The sequence below is a fragment of the Alternaria alternata genome (assembly GCF_001642055.1).
Source record: "Alternaria alternata strain SRC1lrK2f unplaced genomic scaffold CC77scaffold_28, whole genome shotgun sequence".
Lineage (NCBI taxonomy): Eukaryota > Fungi > Ascomycota > Dothideomycetes > Pleosporales > Pleosporaceae > Alternaria > Alternaria alternata.
Window position 1 is genome coordinate 313,276 of NW_017306217.1, and position 23,379 is coordinate 336,654.

General features: G+C 50.4%; 8 protein-coding genes across 8 annotated transcripts; 5 read left to right on the forward strand and 3 right to left on the reverse strand.

Annotated features, from left to right (window-relative positions):
• Positions 1-360: 360 nt before the first annotated feature.
• Positions 361-2,066, forward strand: CC77DRAFT_1099561 (beta-lactamase/transpeptidase-like protein; the record flags this gene model as incomplete). Its single annotated transcript, XM_018530015.1, has 2 exons — positions 361-804; positions 867-2,066. The coding sequence occupies 2 exons, from the start codon at positions 361-363 to the stop codon at positions 2,064-2,066; spliced, it is 1,644 nt and encodes a 547-aa protein (XP_018380461.1).
• On the reverse strand, positions 2,057-4,275 carry CC77DRAFT_1025382 (molybdopterin biosynthesis protein moeB). Its single transcript, XM_018526058.1, has 3 exons — positions 3,433-4,275; positions 3,166-3,379; positions 2,057-3,110 (listed from the first exon to the last, which is right to left on the reverse strand). Exons 1-3 carry the CDS (start codon positions 3,782-3,784, stop codon positions 2,111-2,113), a joined length of 1,566 nt encoding a protein of 521 aa, XP_018380462.1. The 5' UTR covers positions 3,785-4,275; the 3' UTR covers positions 2,057-2,110.
• A 1,385-nt stretch (positions 4,276-5,660) lies between these two features.
• On the forward strand, positions 5,661-7,986 carry CC77DRAFT_1066544 (hypothetical protein; the record flags this gene model as incomplete). The annotated part of the gene is made up of 2 exons (XM_018528907.1): positions 5,661-6,039; positions 6,161-7,986. The coding sequence occupies 2 exons, from the start codon at positions 5,661-5,663 to the stop codon at positions 7,984-7,986; spliced, it is 2,205 nt and encodes a 734-aa protein (XP_018380463.1).
• A 623-nt stretch (positions 7,987-8,609) lies between these two features.
• CC77DRAFT_1013583 (GroES-like protein) lies at positions 8,610-10,529 on the reverse strand (the record flags this gene model as incomplete). The annotated part of the gene is made up of 4 exons (XM_018523844.1): positions 8,610-9,686; positions 9,737-10,021; positions 10,068-10,469; positions 10,527-10,529. 4 exons carry the CDS (start codon positions 10,527-10,529, stop codon positions 8,610-8,612), a joined length of 1,767 nt encoding a protein of 588 aa, XP_018380464.1.
• Positions 10,530-11,653: 1,124 nt separating this feature from the next.
• Positions 11,654-13,046, forward strand: CC77DRAFT_1013584 (hypothetical protein; the record flags this gene model as incomplete). The annotated part of the gene is made up of 4 exons (XM_018523845.1): positions 11,654-11,752; positions 11,802-12,227; positions 12,279-12,421; positions 12,479-13,046. 4 exons carry the CDS (start codon positions 11,654-11,656, stop codon positions 13,044-13,046), a joined length of 1,236 nt encoding a protein of 411 aa, XP_018380465.1.
• Positions 13,047-13,758: 712 nt separating this feature from the next.
• Positions 13,759-14,941, forward strand: CC77DRAFT_1035305 (Fe2+/Zn2+ regulated transporter; the record flags this gene model as incomplete). Its single annotated transcript, XM_018526926.1, has 2 exons — positions 13,759-14,503; positions 14,565-14,941. 2 exons carry the CDS (start codon positions 13,759-13,761, stop codon positions 14,939-14,941), a joined length of 1,122 nt encoding a protein of 373 aa, XP_018380466.1.
• Positions 14,942-15,089: 148 nt separating this feature from the next.
• On the reverse strand, positions 15,090-16,843 carry CC77DRAFT_1066548 (hypothetical protein; the record flags this gene model as incomplete). The annotated part of the gene is made up of 5 exons (XM_018528908.1): positions 15,090-15,391; positions 15,446-15,663; positions 15,880-15,953; positions 16,016-16,392; positions 16,441-16,843. The coding sequence occupies 5 exons, from the start codon at positions 16,841-16,843 to the stop codon at positions 15,090-15,092; spliced, it is 1,374 nt and encodes a 457-aa protein (XP_018380467.1).
• Positions 16,844-19,925: 3,082 nt separating this feature from the next.
• Positions 19,926-23,244, forward strand: CC77DRAFT_1035306 (protein serine/threonine phosphatase 2C; the record flags this gene model as incomplete). The annotated part of the gene is made up of 3 exons (XM_018526927.1): positions 19,926-20,701; positions 21,618-22,864; positions 22,970-23,244. 3 exons carry the CDS (start codon positions 19,926-19,928, stop codon positions 23,242-23,244), a joined length of 2,298 nt encoding a protein of 765 aa, XP_018380468.1.
• Positions 23,245-23,379: the final 135 nt, after the last annotated feature.

The window sequence follows — 23,379 nt, forward strand, 5'->3', positions numbered from 1 at the left end:
ACCAAGATCAGATCATTCCATCGTTACCCAGACTCGAAAAGCATACTTGAAACCTAATGGATCTGCTGAACTATCCAACAAAGACTGCGCAATCTCCACAGGGCGTAAAGAGCCGTTGGACCCCAAGACACGATATGCAGATCCCAACTAAAGTCGACGTCAGCTCGGATCAAAGAGCGTGATAGCTTATGGAGGGCAGTGCATGTGTTGGAACTTTCTACTATTCATACTCTATAGTATAAGAGAGAGTGGTGGTATCTCTCTAATGCTCATTATCCCTTCTCCAACGCCAACAAGGAGCTATAGACTGTCTTCGTCCTCTTGCCTCTTACTTTCGATCATACTCCGCTAGTGCCAAAGATGATTAGTTCTAGAACTATTGCAGTCTCTTTGCTCGTCCCTACCGTACTCTCACTATGTCCACCGCCAGGGGCAATCCTTCCACCACCGTCACTCGAGCCCAATACTTCCAATTTCAGCATACCAGAAGTCCTTTTTATAAACTCGACTTCAGTCCAAGTACAAAACACTTCCTTCGCAATCCAGGCTTCTATTGGAGACACCATAGTCTTCCAGTATGAGCATTCGGCTCCTGGTCGAGAAGTCAACCAATCGCTTTTCGACACCAAGATCCGCATCGCTAGTGCTACCAAGCTGATCACAGCGCTTGCTCTGGAGTTGAGCAAAGACAAGATTGACTTAGATGATCCGATTACTAAGTTTATCCCTGAGCTCAACGAGGAGTGGTACGGCGATGTGACTATTAGTTCATTGACTGATCATACTTCGGGTCTTGGTCGATTTGTCAGTTCCCCTATACCTCTCGCAAAACCTCTCGCACATGGAAAGCTAACACATCACAACAGGGTTACACAACCGATCTTGGATTCAGCCCAGCTACAGCTGCCCTCCTAGGCCTGCCGAAGATCAACAACACACTTCCCGGCTGCGACCCCATTCCCGGCGGACGAATTTGCACAGATCAAGAAGTAATAGATGAATTCAACAACGCAGCATACGTACCCCATTCACCTGGGTCGCGCGCAATGTACAGTAACATCGGCTACATACTCCTCGGCAAAGCTCTCGAAACAGTGTACAACCAGAGCTACGAAGAAGTTATACAAACGTTGATCCTAGATCCTGTGGGTATGTCAAAGTCGACTTTCATCGTTCCCGAAGATGATGGAAGCGCGATCTTACCCAGACGTCCCGAGGACAAAAGTTGGTTCGTCGCCGACTTTGCGAATCTGAACCCTACAGGTGGCCTGTGGTCAACACCGGCGGATATGCTCAAGATGCTCCATGCTCTCAAGAACGGCGAACTGCTTGGTAAAGTCGAATTGAGGAATTGGATGCAGCCAACGACTTTCTTACGCTCAATGCACCAGTACGTTGGTGTGGCATGGGAAATCTTCCGGATCACGGACCTTCCACTCGATTTTCCACGACCGATTGACATCTATACAAAAGCTGGTGGTGTACCAGGATACGGCTCTTATCTGGTGTTGATTCCGGAGTACGATATCAGTATTACCATCAATGCTGCTGGAGGCGAGACGTCCTATACTTCCATTGACCTTCTCGACACTATCACTACAGCATTGATTCCCTACGCTGATCAACTAGCGCGATCACAAGCCTCGTCAAAATACGCTGGCACATACATGCTGCCAACACCAATTGGAAACAATACACTCATATTGTCTTCCACCTCCGGCCCAGGACTTACCATTGAATCATTGACTATCAACAACATCTCTATTGTCGACGCCTTGGCTAAGCGACAAAACGTTCCATCTAAAAACTTTAGCGCACGCTTATACCCAACTGATCCAGACTCGCTAGGCACTGACAGTGAAAACTGGAGGATGCTACCGGATCAGACAGTTCCTGCGAAGAAACTGTGGGCGGAGCTTGAGTGTATGAGCTGGAACCTGGGGGACTTTGCTCGTTACGTAAGTGAACCACTTGACACGTTTGTATTCCACATGGACGCGGATTGCGGAAAAGTTGTGAGCGTAGAGCTGCTGGGTTGGAGAACAAATCTAGTAAAGATGGAATGAGTGGCTTTCGCCGCTGTAACTTAAATTCGCAAGTACGTAATGGTTTAGTAATCCGGAAAATCAGTGTCAACAGTACTTCTCCACGCTTCTAGACCTCCTTTGATATCCCCAATATATCTCTTGCCTCCTGCATCGAGCCCTAGCTGCTTCATCTTCTTGACAGTGACTTGTGAGTCATTGCCCAGTCGACACACCACAAATATAGGCTTCTCTGACTGCCGTAACATTTTGGTCCAAGTCTCTTCTTCGGTAGCGGATTCAGGTCCTCTCGTAGCTGAAATTGCGGAGAAGGGTACGTTTATACTACCATCGATATTGCACAACTCGAACTGCACTTTCTCGCGTACGTCGACAAGGAAGTGACTGTCTTTTTTTGATACCGTACCCGTAAAAGGGTTGACACCCGATCGTATTTGCGCGTAGTTCTTTGCAGATATGCGTTCTTCTGGGGCCAACGGACTGTTATTCGCAACTAGACTGCCACAGAATTGAACGTAGTCCAGACTTCCAGACTCTAGTGCTTCTTTAGTGATCGTTGAATGTGATGAGCAGGCAGCGCATTTGGCTTTTCGACTCCTAAGACGTATGGAGCGGTACATAGGATTTGAATAGGCTGAAAATAGGAGCAGGCTTGGTGGGTCTATAGGCGTCGTAGTAGGTCTCTGGGTCAGAACCTTGATCGCTTCAAGTGCTTGTAAAACGCCCATCACGCCAACGACAGGTCCTAGAATACCACCATCGCCACATGATACGACAGACTCAGGTGGAGGAGGTTTTGGAAAGACGCAGCGATAACATGGGCCTCCATTCGGGTCGCCAGGCGGCAGTGGTGGGTTATTCAACACCATCATCTGACCGTCGATGCGGAGCGCTGATGCCGAAACAAGGGTCTTGCCTAATAGAACACAGGCATCTGATATCAGATAGCGCGATGCGGGTGTATCTGTGCAATCCAGGACCAAATCGTATTTCTTGAAGGTTGAGATGGCAGTCTCTGGACTGAGTCGAGATATGTGAGGGACCAATGTGACGTTGGGATTGAGCCTACCTTAATGAATTAGTTGGAGCCCTAGTGTATAACGTTCACGGGTAGACGCACGATTTCAGAGCCACCATCGCACTCTCAACCTTGGTCATTCCGATTCTCGCAGTTGAGTGTAGGATCTGACGGTGCAAATTCGATTCTTCAACCACGTCACCATCAACTAGTCCTACAGTACCGATGCCTGCACCAACTAGATATGCAGCAGCAGGGCAGCCGAGACCACCCACGCCTACGATAAGTACACGAGCATCTCTTAAGCGAAGCTGACCTGGGCAGCTCGATTCAGCAAATTCCTAGGGACATGTGAAAGACTTGACTTACCTTTCAGTCCAATCTCTGGCATGATCAGCTGCCTGCCATATCTCTTGTATTCATTCTTCTGAAGTGGCCATCTTGGCCTTTCCTCAGATACCTCAGACACGCTATGTTGCGGCGCCTTTTGCTCTTGATCTAGAATTGCGAAAATCTCTTCACGGAATTGATCAGGTACTCCAAAGTTCATGTCATGATCCAGGGGGTTGGTAGGGTCAGTAGCTAGCGGTCTTTTCTGGGGCACAACTTTAGCTGTTTCGCGTTGGTTGTGCTCAGCTTCCGCCAGCTGTTGACGTAGATCCTGTAGTGTGACTTCGCATGACGCAATTTGCTTGCGCAAAGAGCTGATTACCGAAGTCATGTTGGTGTTGCCGGAAGATATGCCCACGTCGTGACTCTTTGGGATACGTGTGGCGGTTCGATGTGGGGTCAAGTCGTCGCTACCGCCCGTGGAGCCATGACTAGGCTCAATCTAGACAGTAGATGCACGTGCGCTGAGTCCTTCACTCAAACACGATGCGCCGTCCCACAGTCACGGGGAGAGACATATGCAGCTTACTGGTGCCAAGTAATCAATGGAAAAGGATCTGTGTTTCACCGATCTATGAGCGCTGCATCTCCTGAACAGTCATCTCTAGGTTTAGAAGGCGGAGTGACTGACGATGACATGTATGATACGAAGGATGTGGTTGGCACGCTATACGACGCTACAATATGGCACATGAGTACATAATACTCAGCCCCAAGGAGACGTCAGAGCCTCTTCGCGCTTTCGGCTTCGGCTTGAGCATATGGTAATGGTCGAAACCTTGGGGCTAGTTCGCAACATCAAGATTTCTATCAATGCATACTGTTGGCTCGGATCCTCACACCGCAGTACGAGTGACGAGGCAGGAAGACGGGACTTTACATTGCAGGCAGCGGCAGCAATCCATGGATGCATTGGCAGACCCAACACAGGGGAGATAATGCGCCAGACCCTGTACCCTGACCACCCTTTCGAAACCTGTATGATGACACGCAACAGGGTATTGTGAGTGGACAAGCTCAATCAGGGCTCGAATTGCTAGTGCATGAGCACTTACGTGGGTGTGGTTCTACCAGTCTCTTGAGCAGATGTAAGCCTGTGCCCTTCTCGCGGCCGATCGGTAATCATGCAATGCGCTCGGATCCTGGAGACCGATTGACGAGTCTGACATGCTGATGGTAGACCGGTGTAGAGAGTGCACGTGTGGGAAAAAAGAGCGCCGGATCTGGAGATACGAATGCAAGTGATAAATTTTCCGTACAGACGATTGGCTCCTCGAGGTGGCTTGTAAGGCGGCTAGTAAGGCGTTGTCCACCTGCGATCGCCCTGCTGCTTGGGTGTCTAAAAGCAGGCTGGAGGGCTTCGATGTGTAGCAACACGGCTCTCCGCCGATCCTGTCGAGCGCAAGTGTGAGGGAACAGCTATGGCTGGCATCAGGTGAGGATTTAGACGCCACTTTGATCAGATATAGCTTTGGATTGAGTGATCATCAGCTTGTGTTTCATGATGGATTCTCCTAGTAGGGCTAGCAGCTCGAAAAAAAGCATCGAGTTTGCGGATAGCTGAACAGCTTAGGTTGACCCGGATACGCGGGCGCGGGGGTCGTATTGACGGGAGCTGCTCCGAATGTGCGGCACCAGGGCATGCTGTTGCGATCCGCTCCCTACCCAGGCAGCAAGGTTGAGGGGCGCAAGACGAACGTCAGCGCGAACCAGTCTAGACGACGGTAGCATACGTGGTGTCGAGTGATGTGTGTAATGAGCCCCCCGGAGCGAGGGGCAATTTGAAGACGGGGGTATGTCGCAGAATACTTATCTGCCTGCCTCCCTGCAAATGATAGTTGCAGCCTCGGTGCTGTGCAACGATAGATGCTTGTGCTTGGGAAGCTGGGCGCGTCTCCACAAGAGCGGGAGAGGTTCAGATCATTAGCGGCACCTCCACTTTTTGGGCTGGTTCAGAGCTGACCTTCCACCTTAGGCCGTCGAATGGTCTGGAAGCTGTACGCGAATGTCAGCTGCTAATACAGTACTGGCTTCGGTGTCTTGTAATTTGACTAGTATAGTTTGTTAAGGGGTTTCCGACTGACGTACACTGTGTCCATCATCCCCTACCATTGCCCTTCCGCCCCGCGGAACCAACGGGAACGCGACTTCTTACACCCCGCACCTCCGTCATATCCATCACCAAATTCATTCCACTCCACGACGCCATGGTATCTGTTTGCGCGACATGTAAAGGTCTCCAGAAACACCTTCATGGGGAAAGCGCGCAAGAGAATGGATCAGAATCGCTTGTTTGGGTCGACACAACGCTGCCAAAACTGAGGTCGAGATCGACTGCCTGCCGCGCCTGCGCTCTCCTTCTCAATGGCGTCCTACTACACCACGACCGCTTCGCAAACATAAATGAGGACAATGTCAGGATCACGGCCGAGTCTTTCAAGCCAAAAACAGGGAAAACACCCCAAGAACATCTCTCAGTTGAGCTTCGCTGGAAGGACAACGACGACCAGGACGACTCCCACGAAGACGACCATGAACACCCAACAGGCCACCCAGATCTCAAGCTTGAGTTCTTCACAGATGGAGGTATGCGCCAAGTCTCTTTCCATGTATTTTGGTTGATTTTAATCATGGTCGCGGTGGTGGAACGGTCGCCTACTGCTAGCTCGCTTCCTCTGCAGGAACGCGTGGACTGACAATACTGCAGACGGCCAGTCTCCTTTCTCTGCCATTGGGCGAGGAAGGCATATGACAGATAACCCACTGCAGAGTACTGGTCTAGCAACAGCGCGAGGCTTGATAAAGACTTGCCTAGAAAATCATGCTACGTGCAGTCGCCGAGGTAAACCCACGACGCTACCGAAGCGTGTGCTGGACTTATTATCGGGCGACGACTCCAAGAGCATGCGATTACACGAGAGTGAATACATACAGGATGAGAGAAGATACGAACATGGCGAGTACATTGCCTTGAGTCATGTTTGGGGATTAGCCAAAGGAATTCCGAAGACAACTCTGGCAACACTGCAGTCGCACAAGAAGAGCATACCTTGGTCGACACTGCCAAGAGCGTACCAAGAGGCCGTCTTCCTCACGCGAGCACTTGGTTTCCGTTGGCTATTCATCGATAGTCTCTGTCTAATACAAGATGACGTTCAGGAGAAGCTTGAGGACTCGCTCAAGATGGACGAGATCTTCGGCAACGCTTTCCTAACAATAGCGGCAACGTCCGCATCCGACAGTAGTACCCAACCCCTCTTTCCGCCCAAGACACAGCCATTCAAAATACAAGCAACAGATAATAAAGGCTCTTTGCACAAGATAAACGTGAGGGAACAACCGAGCCACTACAGTTTCAAAGCACCTTTTGACGGGAATGCACATATGAACGAGTGGGAGTTGCCTTTCAATATGTCCGAAGAGGCGAACCTACACACACCGCTCTTGATCCGCGCATGGCCATACGCCGAACGCTTACTTTCGCCAAGGGTGCTACACTTTACCAAAAGCGAGATGATATTGGAATGTCGAGAAGGATATCAATGTGAATGCGGGCGCATCGATGACAGTACCTACGACTCACGGCCAAACGACCAGGTCAAGCAAGAATTTGGTAGAGTCATAGCCGAAACACTCAACAAACCACAACAAGCCAACAGCAATGGCAACACGGCTCACACGCGCACGGATAGCATGACGAACCAACTGGCCTCCACACATCTCACAAACGGCGCTCAGCAGGAGTTGTTACGCAGACGTGAAGAGACACTCCAACTGTGGTCATACATCATAACTGAATACACTGCGCGGCACCTCACGTACGACAATGACCGCCTGATAGCAATAGCAAGTATCGCAAGAGCCCTTTCGCCAACTCTACAGTCAGGCTACATAGCGGGCCAATGGACGTTTAGCACTCTTGGGCTTCTCTGGTACCCCAACGACAGTTCACGATGCCGCCGTCCGAAACTCGCACAAGGCCAAAATGTACCAAGCTGGTCATGGGCCTCAGTCGAAGGCTCACCAATCTTCTTCGACAACACGAGCGCGATGGATCTCGCGTGTAGAGCTTCTTTTGGTCCAAAAGGGAAGCGGGCAAGTGCTTGGTCACCTATCATGGGTGAGCCTCTCGAGCTCTCAGGAGCCATGGCTGCCGAGGTTGTCGTACACACCACGGCATCACCGGAACAACAGCCTTCGTACATCCTAGCCAAAAACGGCATGACTGTGGACTTTACACCAGACGTCGTACCACTCCCAGCCGAAGACGCGTTGCAAGACGGCGAAACCCTCGTTTGCGTACTCGTCAGCATGACGTTTCGTTCCTCTATCGTCGGCATCGTCCTCAAACCATCATCCGGAAACAATACATATCGCCGCGTCGGTCGCCTAGAATGCTACGAATGTACACCTGAAGGCATCGAACAAGAGATGAGCGAAGACGCCGAAGCGTTGTTTGAGCATTGGTTCCCTGAGATCCAGGACATGACGCAGTTGGACAATTACCCCCAGCGCACTTTTACCGTTGTTTGAGAGTATGCCGAAATGGTACTTTTGTCTTGATAAATTTATTGAGAAAAGGGTAGTTGCGGCGAAGCAATGTGAATGACTCGCTTTCTTTCGCTTTTTATATTCGATACCCCTTGGCTACCAGTGGTTTGAGGTAGACTTTCATTGCCGTGTTTGGGTGTGTACAAGTGGCGTGCTGTTGTTAGAGTAACATATATCAGGTATTATACACCAATTTGAGTCACATCTTGATTCTTGATACAAGAACTGTTGTTGGCCATACCTTGCACATGCAAGATTTTATGAATTTGGTTCAGGGGCGTCTAGCTAAGCTCTTCGTGAGTGCGCCGTCGTCCTCTCGAATATGGTACTCTTAATCCCCGCTGCTCGGGCGGCCGGCTTAGTGTGCGCCATCGGAATTTCCTCCGTCTTGGACTCACACTTGGCACATGCACAAGGACTTTGCATGGCAGTCACAGTGTCGGGACATGCCGGTATTCATGATAACATCGATGATGCGTAGCGTACATGCCTCCTGAGTTCTTTGTAGGTAATCATCTGAAGATGCGAGAGGCCGATAGAAACATATGAGTCGAACAAAGCCACGGGACGAACTGTGACCTTTGGACAAGACGACAGCACCAAACCTACACGTTCACAACGAATCTCTTCCCACTTCCTTCAGCATTCGATAATAAGTTTTCCAACGCCCCATCAATACCTGCCAGCCCAGCTTGCACTCTGTCAACAGGCTGTGCAACAATCCATCCCTTCTGTATCCCAAAGGGGAGATACTCCTCGATAACCCACTCAAGTAGACGCTCGTTCTCTTGCTCATACAGCGGTTCTGACCATGCTTTAAACACCCTTTGTACACCATCTGGTAGGTCCTCAGGCGCGAAAGATGGCTGCGTAGCGTAAAGTATACCACCACCCTGCGCTTTCAAAACCTGGCTTGTGATGAGAATGGTTTGTGGAGTGGATATCATATCGACAACAACTTCGTACGGCCCTCTCGCCTTCAGCTCCTGAATAATTTGTTGAGAAGGTAGTGTATGATCCACTGCATCATCCACGCCTAGTTCACACACACGGTTCACATGCCGTGGTGAAGCAGTCGTAGTAACCGCATACCCAGCGCGGCAAAGATATCGCACAGAGAGCTGGCCAAAGCTCGAGCTGCCTCCATATATCAGAATCTTCTTTTTCTCTTCTGTTCCTACAGCTGGGATCTCTTCAGCAGGTCTCCGCAGCCCGAGCTGCCCAGAGAACAGTCCAGGAACACAACTCGCATTCATAACTAGACTGGCTAGAACCGCCTCATCACTTCCTTCAGGGATCCGAATAACCATCTTCTCCTCAGCTGCGGCAAGGACATAGCTCTGGTAGGCACTATATTGATTTCCTGTTGTACCAAATCGTTTGCTCACCAACACGCGTGCACCGATGCAGTAGTTCGTGATTGCAGAACCAAGCGCTTCAACCGTGCCAGTGTAAGAGGAGCCCAAGATAGCAGGATAAGCGACGGGGATGGCGGCTAGCTTTGCGATCTTGGCTTCTATGGCATTGAGGCCTATTGTGGAGACTTTGATGAGGAGTTCTTTTGACGCTGGCGCGGGAATGGGGAGTGACTGGACAGAGAGGGAGGCTTTGGGGGAGGGGAGGACTGCGGCAAGGTTCATGATGGGGACGAAATCGAGCGGAAGAAAGAGGCAGATATTGGGCTATCGGCCTTGACATGAATTCGTAGTTGCTGATATCAAATGTTACTTACAAGTCTTGCAGAGAACAAGCGGTGGGTATAGTCGTCGATGATTAAGCGGTAGTAATCCTTCGGAAGGTTTCCGCGATGCATTACACAGCACAACGCTGTCTGCAGTCCTTTCGCCCCAAGGATATTCATCGGAAACCAGGTGATTTGGGCACTCAGAACGATGTTGACCGTGTTCCAGCATTGACCTGGAGGGCTGATGTTATACGGTCTGACTTGGTTGTTGCGCGAACTCGGACTTGGTTTCCATGTTACTCTGCACATGGCTCTTGAGTGCTGCCCAGCGATCTTGTACTGCATCAGCGCCCGGTGTCGCGTTGCCAGTGCCACGCACTAGCTGTGCCAGGTTCGCGTTGAATCTCTCCTTCTCTAGTTTGTCCAGCTTTTCCTTCCTCTTCTTCGCGCCCTTTGTCCTTTTCATGCTCTCCAGCTTGACCTTGGGCTGAAGTATGCGCGCCTGACTCGTTTCGAGCTCGCCGGCTGTTGCAGCATCTGGGAGCGCGTCGGCGAGCGACTCGAGGTTTGCGACCAGCTTGTTGTTGGGTCGCCTTCGCTTTTGAGTCTTGGCAGATGATTTTTCTATCTTGGAGACGAAGGAAGAGTGCTTGATCTTCTGCTTATCACGCTTGGAAGAGGGGAGCGAGGAGATGCCATCAGGCTTTGGAAGAGCCGCAGTTGAGGGACGGGCTGCGCGAGCCGACTTTGCGCGCGCGGTTGTGCGCTTCTTTATGGGTGCCTCGAGAGTTGTGTGAGTATTACTTTACTATACGGGTATAACCTAAAAAAAACTTACCATGACGGTGTTGCGACAGAGCAAAGTTGAGAGAGCACAGTCGCATTGGACTTGAATTCTTGGCTGGGGAAAAGTTCTTATCGATACCGGTAGTGGTGCAAGGTTCCGACGTCAGCCCCATTTCATGGGTACCTAGGAGACACTCACGCGAATCGAGCCACATGCCTCACTTCCAACAGTTGCTACTGATGGTTCCATGTCAACCTGGGGTCTCAAAGCAACGCGTTGAATCCAGCCCACAGCATCAAGTCCGTGGGAGCTGCCATGCGAGCCTTTGCGAACAGGGTACTCAACTCCGTGCCAAGCGAGGACCTCTGCCACAATTGTATCATCTGATCATGCCTCATCACTCGGCTTCGCAAATTACATCGCAGCCGCCCTGACAAGATTAGAGCATATCGGACTTCGCTAGCTGCGGCCCGTTCCCCATCACCAATCTGGTGGCTACCGATTGCATCAACAGTACACCCGTTATCGTCCATGTTGCATCGTGCGACCTCATCCCGATGTTTCGTTTCTCACATGGTTCAATCAGATCCATCATGTCATAGATATGTTTTCCACAGGCATGTCAAGGTATTAGGCCGGATATTGCTTTTTCACCACATCAAACCCGTGCTGAAACGCTGTCATTTAACTTCAGCTACCACTATACACGGAAAGATAGCCCGCCGGCATGTACAACATCCTCGTATCACTGTGGCGGCATCCTTCATCCCAACACTACGGACCTGGGCTCAGCTCGACGGCAACTGTCTAGCCTAGATGCAGGCACGCGTGCGACCGATCTGCAACATGTCCCTCCCGTTCCAGTCATCGTCTCCTACCATTCGCTGCTGCCCGCAATCCAACTCCCTTCCGCTTCTATTTCCAGTCTTCTAGACGAAACTACATGCACTCCTCACCCTCGTTGCCGCGACAAAAGGCAATCATTCGCATGAACATGCAAAGACGCGTAGCCCTGGTGACTCGGACTTTAAGGGAGCCTTACAGACCGTGTATGCAGCACTTGTCCGAAGTTCAACGATATCTGGCCGCATCTATTCTCTTGTAGCCGTCAGCATGCTATTTCGATAAAGATTGACCAAAGCTCATTTCAATGCAATCTCCGAACGGCACAAGTCAATATGTGCAACCAACAAGCCCAGCAGGAGAACGCGCTCATTTCTGCTCAGAACCATGGCACTATTCTGGTAATGGTCGCTTGGTTCCTTGCTTGCCTATTGGTACGAGACACCTTCTCTTATCCACTCTAATACTGAATCATCATTATAGGCGATATGTACCATAGCAAGAGTTATCGCTCGATACAGGTCTGAACACCTTCGCCATCTTACTTCGACAGATGATATCATCATTATCGCCGCATCGATCTTTGCTCTTGGAAGCACCGTAATAATATCTACAGCCCTCGACTCGGGTTTAGGAAAGAAGAATTGTCTTCTGGATGACGGAGACTTGGAGCAAATCCAACTCAAGCTCTTCGTCACGACGATATGCTTCGTTCTGACAATTAGCTTAGCGAAAAGCTCGGTCCTACTTTTTCTGTATCATCTAGCAGACAATACCTTTCGGAGGGCGAGCGTCTTAGCTGTTAGTGTACTGGTACTGGTATGGACTATCGCAGTTCTAGGCGGTACGGTCTTCCAATGCGAATTACCTACGCCATGGATGGTATGGACGGGCAAATGTATCCCATTGGTAGGTCAGATTGTCACGTAGCAACTAGGACCGTACCTGACTGCAATATAGGTACCGTTCTGGATGATTGCAACGATTTTTGACGTTGTCCTAGAAACAGCTATCATCGCGCTCTGCACGCATCGCGTATGGACTCTTCGTGAGTCTTGTCGTCAGAAGACTTTAGCCACACTACTCTTGTCGATGCGTTTCATGTAAGTGGGAAGCCTGCTCCCATCTATGTGGCTACCGTTTCTGATGACTTCTCGAAGCTTGGTGGCAGCGTCCGTCATTCGTCTAGTCTACCTCCAGCAAGCTTATGGTCGCAACGGGGACCCTGCTTTTAACTCGATACCTTACGCCGTTGCTACACAAAGCCAAACCACACTCGCTGTCCTGATCGTCTGTAGCCTCTGCCTCAAGCCTTATGCTCGCTTTGAAGCATCTCGATCGCAGGCACCCAAACACAAATTCAGACACTCAAAACACTGGTCTGGCAGCATTACCATCGGTGGCACACCATACGAGTCTTACAATTCTTTTCCACCGCCGATCATAAGAGAGCCTCTCCTGTCCATACAAGCGAGTATGTCGCAACCAAACTCCCCTGCAGTATCCAGGCACTCATTGAACGACGATATACTGCTGCCTGACATACCGGTGCCGACACGATCTGCTAAACGGCCACTTAGGCCTCCGCCACCCAGCGAGGAACAACGACCGGATCTTAGCATGTTCACTAGAAACATCACCATACGGCAGCCGCCGGTGGTAACACGACTGGGGGCTTTACAAGAGAAACAGAGTTATAACGGTCTGAGGGTGAGGAACCTCACTTGACGCAGCGTAATAGTGATGTCTATCCGGAGGTAGATGCAAGAAAGGTCGTTTTATATTTGCGATAGACGTCTAGAATGGATAACATAGACATATAGAAACACTTCAATTCTGCCTTTGTTCGGCCAATTTACACTTTGTTATAAGTTACTGATGTACACAGTATGCGACGGCGTGGGTCACTTAAGAGACAAAGCGACTACCTGCATGTCTTGTGGAGCACTGGGTAGGCTTATCACGCATCATCAAGCGCCTCCCACAGCACGGTCGGACTCTCACATCTCGTTCCGTCAACTACAACAGCACGTTGTCAATGAGGCAGGAAGCACATTATGATGTAGAATGAACTATTGTTAATGACTATAGGTGTAAAGCCTTGTCCTATTGCCGTACGCTGGCACCCGAGGAGAACTAAGTAAAAACAGAGGATGTTTCGCCGTCAATGACTTTCGGGAAGGATAAATCCCGGTTTTAATGAATAGTTCGACACCTACATGGCCAGTCCCATGTCAATGGCTGATCTCCAATAGGTTGTAGTGCTTTTTATGAACCGTCCAACACGGTACTTGGCATGTGAACACTAATGTCATTAAAGCTGCACTGACTCCTTCTTTCTATATAGACTCAATTCAAGCCATGGCTATTTAGTTGTTCTACTTTTGAGATCCCGAGATTCCTTTTGCCTCATGGCTCTACTCACTCTCTCTTTCTAGACATGGCCGTTTTCGATCCAACCAATGTCGATCTTACGACAGCAGACCAGGCAAAAGTCATCTGCTACTTCGCTCTTGGCGAAAATGAATACAACGGTCAACTCGGCGCGCGGATATCATCCATCTTCGTTATCGGCTTTGTCTCGACGATCGCCACATACTTCCCTGTCATCGCCTGCAAGAAACCGTCTTGGAAGATTCCCCTCGGTCTGTACACGTTCGCACGCTTCTTTGGTTCCGGTGTTATCGTCGCTACAGCCTTCATCCATCTACTAGACCCAGCATACGAAGCCATCGGTCCAGGCAGTTGCATAGGGAAAAGTGGAGGCTGGGCGGAGTATCCTTGGTGCGCTGCCATCGTACTGACATCCATCATGGCTGTCTTTTGCGTAGACCTGGGTGCAGAAGTATACGTCGAACATAAATTCGGTGTCGCAAAGGAGGAAGCTGGCGGCTCGAATAGCGCATTCCTACGCTCCGATAGAAACACCAATCCAGCTGTATTAGTTATAGACCCCGAATCTCATGCCTCAACGCAACACCGGCATCACCAGCATCGGAAAGACACAACCAGTCTCCACAGCAAAAGCTCCACCTCCTCGAATATGAAGTCGTCAACAGCAGATCGTCTGTCCTTCGCCCAGCAAATAGTCGCTTTCCTCGTTCTGGAGTTCGGAATTATCTTCCACTCGGTCATCATCGGTCTGAACCTCGGCGTTGTAGGCGATGAGTTCTCGACCCTCTTCCGTAAGTGTCCCTGTACGAGCTGCATGTGAGACATACACTGATTTTTTACACCGATATTTAGCAGTCCTTGTGTTTCACCAATCCTTTGAAGGCCTTGGTATTGGTGCTCGGTTGTCCAATATCCCTTTCCCACGGAGCAAGAGCTGGATGCCGTGGGCTCTCTGCGCTTTGTACGGTCTTACTACCCCCACTTCTATTGCCATCGGGTTAGGCGTTCGCACAACCTATCTACCTGAGAGTAAGGTCAGCTTGATGGTCCAGGGTGTGTTGAATAGCGTTAGTGCTGGTTTTCTGATATATAGTGGGTTGGTGGAGTTGCTAGCCAAGGATTTCCTGTTTGATAAGCAAAGGACGAAAAACCTCGGGAACTTAGGACTGATGGTGATTTACGTCTTTGTAGGAGCCGCGACTATGGCGCTCATTGGTTATTGGGCATAGCTTGGTTTGTATCACTTCATCGTTCATTGAAGGCACGAATGCAAAAGCGAGGAAGTAGTCAGGAGATTCTCAAAACACTTCGAATTTGTAGATTCATCCTAATAGGGTATTGAAACCTCCCACGTGCCCATGTGCTGCACTCAAAGACTCACTTCTCCATATTCCTGGAGAAGTATAAGGCCTTCAAATCCCGGAGGTCTGCAATAACCTGATCGATCTGACTGACCTCCTTCAGAGAGACCACTTGCTCGTAAATTTCTGCTACCCGGAGGTCCCAGTCCGAGGTCCCGTCCAAAGAACTATCTGACGATCCTCGGTATGACTCCAGCATGGAGAAATCATCTGAAGCCCCTGGAGCGGAGTGTAGGGCAGGGAATTCTAGGGCGAGGGGTGGCGAACCTAGGGTAGAGCTTGGTGAGCGGGGAGACAGCGGCAAAGGACGATCAGGAGCTACAACTGATTAGTCACCAATTTTCTTGATATCTGTACAATATCGTAACTTACTATTAGGTGGGTAATCCATCGAACTACCAGGAGAGCCGAGCGATATAGACCTCTGTGCAGTCTCACTAATCACTTGCTCCCTCTGTCTGCGAAACGACGGCGGCAAATTATCATCTCGCGGGAGGATAGGCAGAGAACACGAGCGCGTTTGCGTCAAGCACCAAAGCATTGCTTCTTCAATAGAGGCTTGTTGCTTGAGCACGGTGGTACGAAACTCCCTAGAATACCTCAATGTTAGTTTCCGTAATTTCAGCGCAGCATGAACGTCCGAAAAGATCCAAATTGATCATTGCTGCCAATAGGTTGAAGAAGTGTGATGAGCAGGGGGCCCTCGCATGTTGAACATCCTGTGACACCAGGTATTGCCTGCGTGACGCAAGTTCTCGATGCGGTAGCTTCTTCGTAGATGGGCTGTAGTAGGTGGCTTAGCGTACGTTGGGCGGACGTCGAAGACGTCTCGGCAAAGCTCTTCTAAGCAGCGATTGTTGAGGCGAGACAGGTTGTAGCCCTGGGACTAGTATTAGTTTCAAAGCTCTGGCTCAACGTACATTAAGAACTCAGAAGACCCACACGGTCGACTCCTAGCTCTCGAAGGTGCTTCTTCGCTTCTTTGAAGTTCTCATCACTCTCCTTGATCCAGTATCCGAATAAGGAAAGGTGCACATCTGCGATGGTCATGTTGCGAATTTCGCTAGCGAACCTCTCAACATCATCGGGTGTAAGATTTACGTGGAGAGATTCGTGGTGCTGATGGTAGTTACGGTTGCCTAGTGGAGCGCGAGCAGTATCATGGACGACATGCGTATCTTTGCATCTTTGAGATTTTTCCCTGACATTCTGACTGTCGACGGTATCGTTGCACTCATACTGGTAACAGTCGTCAGGTTTGACAGTGAGTATGGTGGTGTCGTCATCTCCAGGTTCTTGGAGTTGCGCGAATTTTCGGTCTACGATTGTGTCAGTTCCCATTTTTCGAGTCGATCAAATTCACTCACGACGCTCGCGAATCTTTTCTAGCTTCATTGGCCCTATGGGGCTAACGGTCTCGATGGAACTGGCAGTAGTGATTGGTTGAACGCTGCACACAGTCTCAACGCTTTCCTCGTCGTCCGCACACTCTGAGTTCACAACTGTCGCCAACGGACTACTGCTAGCGATGCTACTGCGGAGACCACCGTCGCGGCTGAAGAGGCTTCCGAACTTTCTGATGCTGCTCTTACGGAAGGTTCTGCGGTGATCTTGATCGCTACCAGCATCACTCTTACTTTCTTCGCTTTTGCGTGGCACTTGGACAAAATTCCCTTTGCGATAAGAGTTGTTTCGAGATTTTTCGGGTCGGACATAGAGCGACGGTACTTCGGCCGGTGAAAAATTTGTCGCAGCAAGAGTAGCCCGCATTGCTGCATGTGGGAAATCCATGCTTCCAATTCGTCGTGGCGTATGTTTGCGATGATCAAAGCAAAGTAATGAGGGGATGAAGTCAAAATAATCTAGCAGATGAGGACGTGTTGCGTAATAAACGACGTGAAGACGAAAATGAAAACGCAAACGTGACCAAGTGTGCAGCTTGCGCGCCGATACTGAAAAGTGAAGGTGAAGGTGAAGTGGAGACCTAAACGTTGAGTGGGTATGTCAAACCAGTGAATCGCATGGCCGAGAATAAACAATGGAGAGAGACGAAGGCCAAAAAAAAAACGATTTCAGTAATAGCCGGATGCGAGATCCCATCTAGAGCACGAATACGTGATAGACATTAGATCGATATCAAGGACCAAGACAGGGAAAGGCCGAAGATAAATTTGAGCCAACGACTGAATCTTGCACCGAACCTACCACAATCTGTCAGCATTCAAACCCCTTGCATAGAAAAAAGGTTTGGTAGAGTGTCGGATGAACCTTTTTGCATAGATAGATACTGACGTTGGTCAGCAACACTTTCTTAACACAATATGCATCTTAAAGTAACTGATGCGATCGGGTTCAATAGAATACAGCTAGAGTCATAGGTGCTTGTCTTTTTGATCTATACTGCTACTTCTCAAGAACTCACTATGTCAAGCTTGACAACCAGTATACGTCTATGATGGATAGCTCAGGGACGAACTAGTAGTCGCAAGGGCAATTGACGACAACGCCACCCCCAAGTCGTAGAGACTAGTCGAAGGCGGTGCTTGAGGCAGATATTAACGCCACATAAGTGCAGAATGTTTGGTCTTGGAGTACCAGAGCGTGGTGACATCGTCGTTCTCACATGACAGGCTAGATCGTAGATAGCTCAATCGCATGAGCCAGCAAAGAGCTTGAGATTAGCCCTCTCTTCTCGACGCTAGGGAGCGAGCAAATTCAAAGAGATTATGTGGGTAACAGATGTGGTATACATTGGACAACAAGATAGGGTGAGCCAGCTAATGGTGAGCCGGGAGACAAATCTTGTCAATAGACTTTGGTCAAGATCGAGGAAGGAAGAAGCTGTACAACATTTCGCCTGAGTCATGAACTGGATGGGTAAGCGAGTATGAGGAACTTGAGACTCCGTATTACTAGCCATGCTCACGTCCATGCAGTCTCATACTAACAAGCTCGAGGGTGTTTGAAGAATGAGGGCCTTGGCACTGGGGGAAAAGAACTGCGACGATCGATCCAAAAGAATTAGAGACCATATGGTGAAGTTACGCGACACGAACGATGGGAGACGATCGCAGTGCTGGGGGCATCCGACGACTTCGGTCTTTAGTTGCGACCCAGCCAACGGAATGTGCGAAGGTAAATCGAAAGTGTTTAGTGATCAGATGAGGTTTTCGAGGGGCAGATGTGCAAGGCGAAGGCATGACGACGGCTTGTGCTGGTGGGCTGCTCCCGCGCGGCAGAGACTGCCTTGGCGATATCTTGGACCTGCACCTTCCTCCTCTTCGCCGAAAGGGCCGATACAACAACACGTAGGATCAACTTCTCTCGGTGTATAGCCGTTGTCCGTCAAGCTTCACCTGCATGCAGTTTCTTCTTGGACCTCGTCTCGGCGATCCTGATCCTTCTGACGGCCCGAGCTCCTTGGCCGCGGGCTGCAAGATTTCCTATCAACTACCCGAACGGCTTAAAAGTAATCTGCACAACTCATCGCTTACAACGGCCCCTCACTCAGGCGCATCGGATTAATCTAAAAAGACTCTTTCATGCACCCATTGCGTCTACAACTGGTATGGCATTTGTACGCTCGTGCCAGTAGCCTGCATGGATCAGCTCGCACGGCGCTTATACACGTTACACAACACACTGCACGACGGTGTCTGCCGCGAGCAAGATCAGCCATACCCACTTTTCAAGGCGACATCGATATTGCGGCGCAGTCGTCGACCTGACACCAATTGCACTGCCCTAACTCCTATGTCGTGATAGAGACAAAATGTGGGAAGACGTTCGGCCACTCAGGTCATGGGGGCCAACTCTGATCAGCGAACTGATGATCCTAGCTCTGAGCGGCTGAGCGCCTCGGGAACGAGAACAGGAGGAGCCTGATGGCGACGAACTATACACGAGAACGCCTTCTTCTTCTGGTCTAACCATGAGATCGGAACATCTGCCTACGTCTCAAAGCAGGTAGCGATCATGCTTAGCTGAAGGGGCTCGCAGGCTGAAAAGATGCTTCGTGGAGCTGATTCGCCAGACCATGCAACAACGTCGAGCGAATGGGGGCTGTGAGCCGCTGTCCCTCGACACCAAACCACGGCAGCAGATCCCAGCAGTTCAGGACAGCGCCCGATGTTGGTTCACACCCTGGTTCCACATTGTTGGCATTGTCTATTCCGCAGGCGCTGCTCTATATGAAATTGCGGCGTGGTTGATGCAACTTGTCCGCTGTCAACCAATGACGCCCCAACATTAGCGCCTCCGCCAGTTGGGTCGCCAATCATTCCCTACTTAGCCGCATATCCAACGTCCTTCACCCTCTAGGAGGTTTCCGTACCATGTCGCAACGGCGGGGTTAGTACAGGCAGGCGGCTCTCGATGTCTTGACAACGCGTATACTCTAACGGCGTAGCTCCACCGTTGCCACCTCAGTAGCATGACATGCGCAGATAGATCTGTCAGCGCTGCAATCGGTGTGGTACGCACCGTCGCGGCGCGGATGACGCGTGTGGTGTGCTTTCATATAAACAAAAGTGTAGCCTGCAGGCCTCAGGTAGTACCGCTTTCAGCCCTCTGTTATCGTTCAGTTTGGTTTCGGGGCGCAGCCCTTGGTCTCCTCTTCCGTTTGATTTACCCAGTTGACCGGTCTCGTTGCTACGCCGCAATAACCTTCTTTCGGTACTTGCGTCTGTCTACGGGTGCCGCCTTCTTTTACATCCTTCGCCGCCGCCATTCCCGTGCTTCTTTTCGTATTGTGCGTCTCGTTCGCACCACTGCATCACGCCTCTGCGATTTAAAATTATTACCTATATTCGAAAGCTTGTCTCAAACTTGGCACTGTCACACCTTGACAGACATGGCTACACTCTCTGTGCCGTCGCCTAACCTGGGCTCAGCTTCATTGGGTGACAGCATCCACAGGCCACTCTCCACCCATGGCTTGCCAAAGCAGCCGCGTACAATGTCACCCGAACGACCACATCGGTTTTCAGCAAAGAGTTACCCTCCTCCAGCTCTTGTTCACACTCCCATGACACCACAGTCGTTGGGACCAATGTCTCCCCCACCCATGTCAGCAAAGTCCTTTGGGACGTTCATCGACTCAGAGCCATCGACACCAGCCTACTCACCAAGAATGGATCACGAGTGGGGCGACTCATCGGTGGTCTTAGTCCGACCTATGTCTTCGTCCTCAGAGCCATCCAGCCCTACCGAGCCTGTATGGCGCATGCTGCAACCGCTGCCAGTAAAGGCTCCGCCCAAGCCTAAGGCTATCGTCGCAAGTCCTCAATCTATGGAAGCAGCCACTACCGCCAAGGAGATCTCAACGAACACTTCGCTTTCATCACATCCTACTAAACAGGCGAGGCACATCAGTCGCCCACAAGAGATCAAGCTGGCAGATCTATCGCAGCAAGACTACACCCCAAAGAGTGAAGATATCGCAAAGGATGATGAGAAAAGGCTACAAGAACAGACTGCCAGCACTCCCACCGCGGCGACCTTTGGCAAGCTGGCGACAAAGATGAAGTTAATGTTACGAAGGAAGAACACAAACGCAAAGAAGAAAGAGAAGAAGAAGAGGCAGTACGAAGAAGTCGACCGTATCGAGGACGTCCACTGGACAGAGATGTGATATGCATCTGTGAAAAAACAAAGCGGACGCATTGTTATGTCGAAGTCTGCCAGTACTGTACTTATGACAGAGGGCGGACGTGTCAGAAAGGACGAAACATAGAGAGTGTATCGCTCGGAAGCAGGTCACATCTGGATGGCTAATAGGAATACTGAAGCTATGGTCGGGAAGGGGCGGGTACATCATCACACACGGAGATTGCTACCAATACTTATCAAGTCAGGTTAATGAGCTGCTGTTCACCACCGTCACTCTCATCGGCGTATATGTGGCATTTTCTTATGTCTACGGGAGGATATGGGAGGCGTTTTGGATTCTTTTGCTTTCCACGAGTTGCACAAGCAAGTAACGACGATACCCAATCCTTACAACAGTCTATTAGTAGCAACCATATCTTTTCAGTCCCTAAACTTGTTATGCTCGGTGCCAGTGTCGACACGGCAAATCAGGTTTTCTATTATCGCTCATCGCCATCGTTCTTGGTTAATTCAATGAGCTATGTACGCAAATTTTGATGATCATTGGAAGCGTCAAATCGTTGCCAAGCGCTGCTCGATTGTTCCGTGTGAAAGAGCGATCAAGCTAGCGCGTGCACAGACCCCGATTGGAATTCCACAACGCGCAACAACCCTAACACATCTCGTCCAACTTGCAGTATCACACAGCTTTTACAGGCAGAATGATTCCAAGACGGTTGGGAAACGCTGCGTGGCTCAAGTGCGCAGTCAAGGCGCAGCCTCAAGCCCGGCTGCAGAGGCCACTTGCAGCGGCGACCCGCACTTTGCGAGTACACACAGAGGGACGCATTTATACAAGTCTAGCATCACGTGCCACTGAGCAAACGCGACAATTGCACTCACGCTCTAGATGCTTCGGAATCCATGGCAAAGACACTCTCCGCGACAATGCGAGATGGAAACAGCCAACTAGGGACCCCACAACTATCCTCCTCGAGTCCGGCTTCCCAACCAAGACCGTACTTGTTCTTCTCGTGCTCGGCGGTCTAGCATACTACTTCGTCGACATCGTAGAAACGGACTGGACAGATAGCGTCTATGCGGCTTTTTCATCTGGCGATGATGCCTCCGCCCTTGCGACACCTCTCCATTTCTACAACTCCCGTGAGGAGATCCAACACGTGCTTGACTTTCACATCCCGGACCCCAGCGCGCCGCTCAAGGATCCCAATGTCGCCAAGTTTTTTTCGGAGCAGTTCGACAAGTTATGTTTTGGGTGGATGATGACAGAGGACGATGCGAAGAAGGGTGTTGAAGGCATGGAAGGCGTACAAATGCCCATCACACACGGATGTCGCTTCCGTAGCAACGAGCCTTGTGAAGACTATTTCGCACTGGGGACATCACCAGGCCCAGGGGATAAGCTGTGGAATTACTGGACGGTGCTAGATGGACACGCAGGACGCCACACAGCATTCTATCTGCAATGGACATTAATCCCCATGGTCAGCTCCGCCCTAACCAGCCTGTCACAATTCGCCTCAAGCCCAGAAGTCGAATCCACAATAAAGCGTGCCTTCCTCAACATCGACAAGACAATCATGGACCGAGCAAAGACTGCCGCAAACTGGTTTCCCGCCGCGAACGGCGCCGCAATCGCTGCTCTGACCCCAGCCTTCTCAGGTTCCTGTGCTCTCCTAGCAGCCTTTGATCCTCAAACCTCAAGATTACGTGTAGCATGCACGGGCGACTCTCGCGCTGTGCTTGGCCGCTGGGACCCGACAACAGAATCATATACCGCAGTTCCATTATCAGAAGACCAAACCGGATTCAACGCCAAAGAGGTCGCGAGACTGAGCCAAGAACACCCGGACGAGTCCGTCATCGACCCCAAAACAGGTCGTATGCTCGGCATAGCAGTGACACGGGCTTTCGGTGATCATCGCTGGAAATGGGACAATGAGTTCATCAAAGCTGTCCAACACAAGTTCTGGGGTACTGCGCCGAGACCTGGTAGTAAAAGCCCTCCATACATGACTGCTGAACCTGAGATTACGGAAACAGAAGTTGTGAGACGAGAACCTGGCGACGGGAAAGGCAAGAGCGACTTTATGATTTTAGCTTCTGATGGTCTTTGGGATCGTATTTCTTCTGAACATGCTGTGGAATGTGTTTCTAGGTACTTGGCCGCCCGAGAGCGAGGTCGGGGATCCGTCAAACAGGATCCGGAGTTGCTGGCCAATCCACCTGTCTTCCCTACCACATTTTCCTCCCTCGACCCTGGTGTTACCGTCGACCCTGAACAAGGCCAAGAAGTAGATTGGAAAGCAACGCCAGAGTACTTCGCCATTGAGGATGAGAACGCAGCTGTTTGTCTAGCGAGGAATGCCATGGGTGGAACTAGGAGGGGGTTGTTTTTGGGTATCTTAGCGGGTCCTGAGCCATTAAGTCGGAATGCTGTGGATGATACTACAATCATGGTAGTTTTCTTCGATAAGCTGGGCGATGGCAAGGGAGAAGGAACGGGAGCGGCGAAGAAGAAGATGGAGAAGAAAGAGAAGAAGTGGTGGTGGCCGTTCTGAAAAGGGAGGTAACGTACTTAAGAAAGACGGAAGATTTGGAGAAGGCATAATCATTCCATCGTCTGATTTCAGACTACTGTATGGTCTGGAGGATTTATGGAAACTCAACTCCATGAGACAGTGTGTACAAACAAG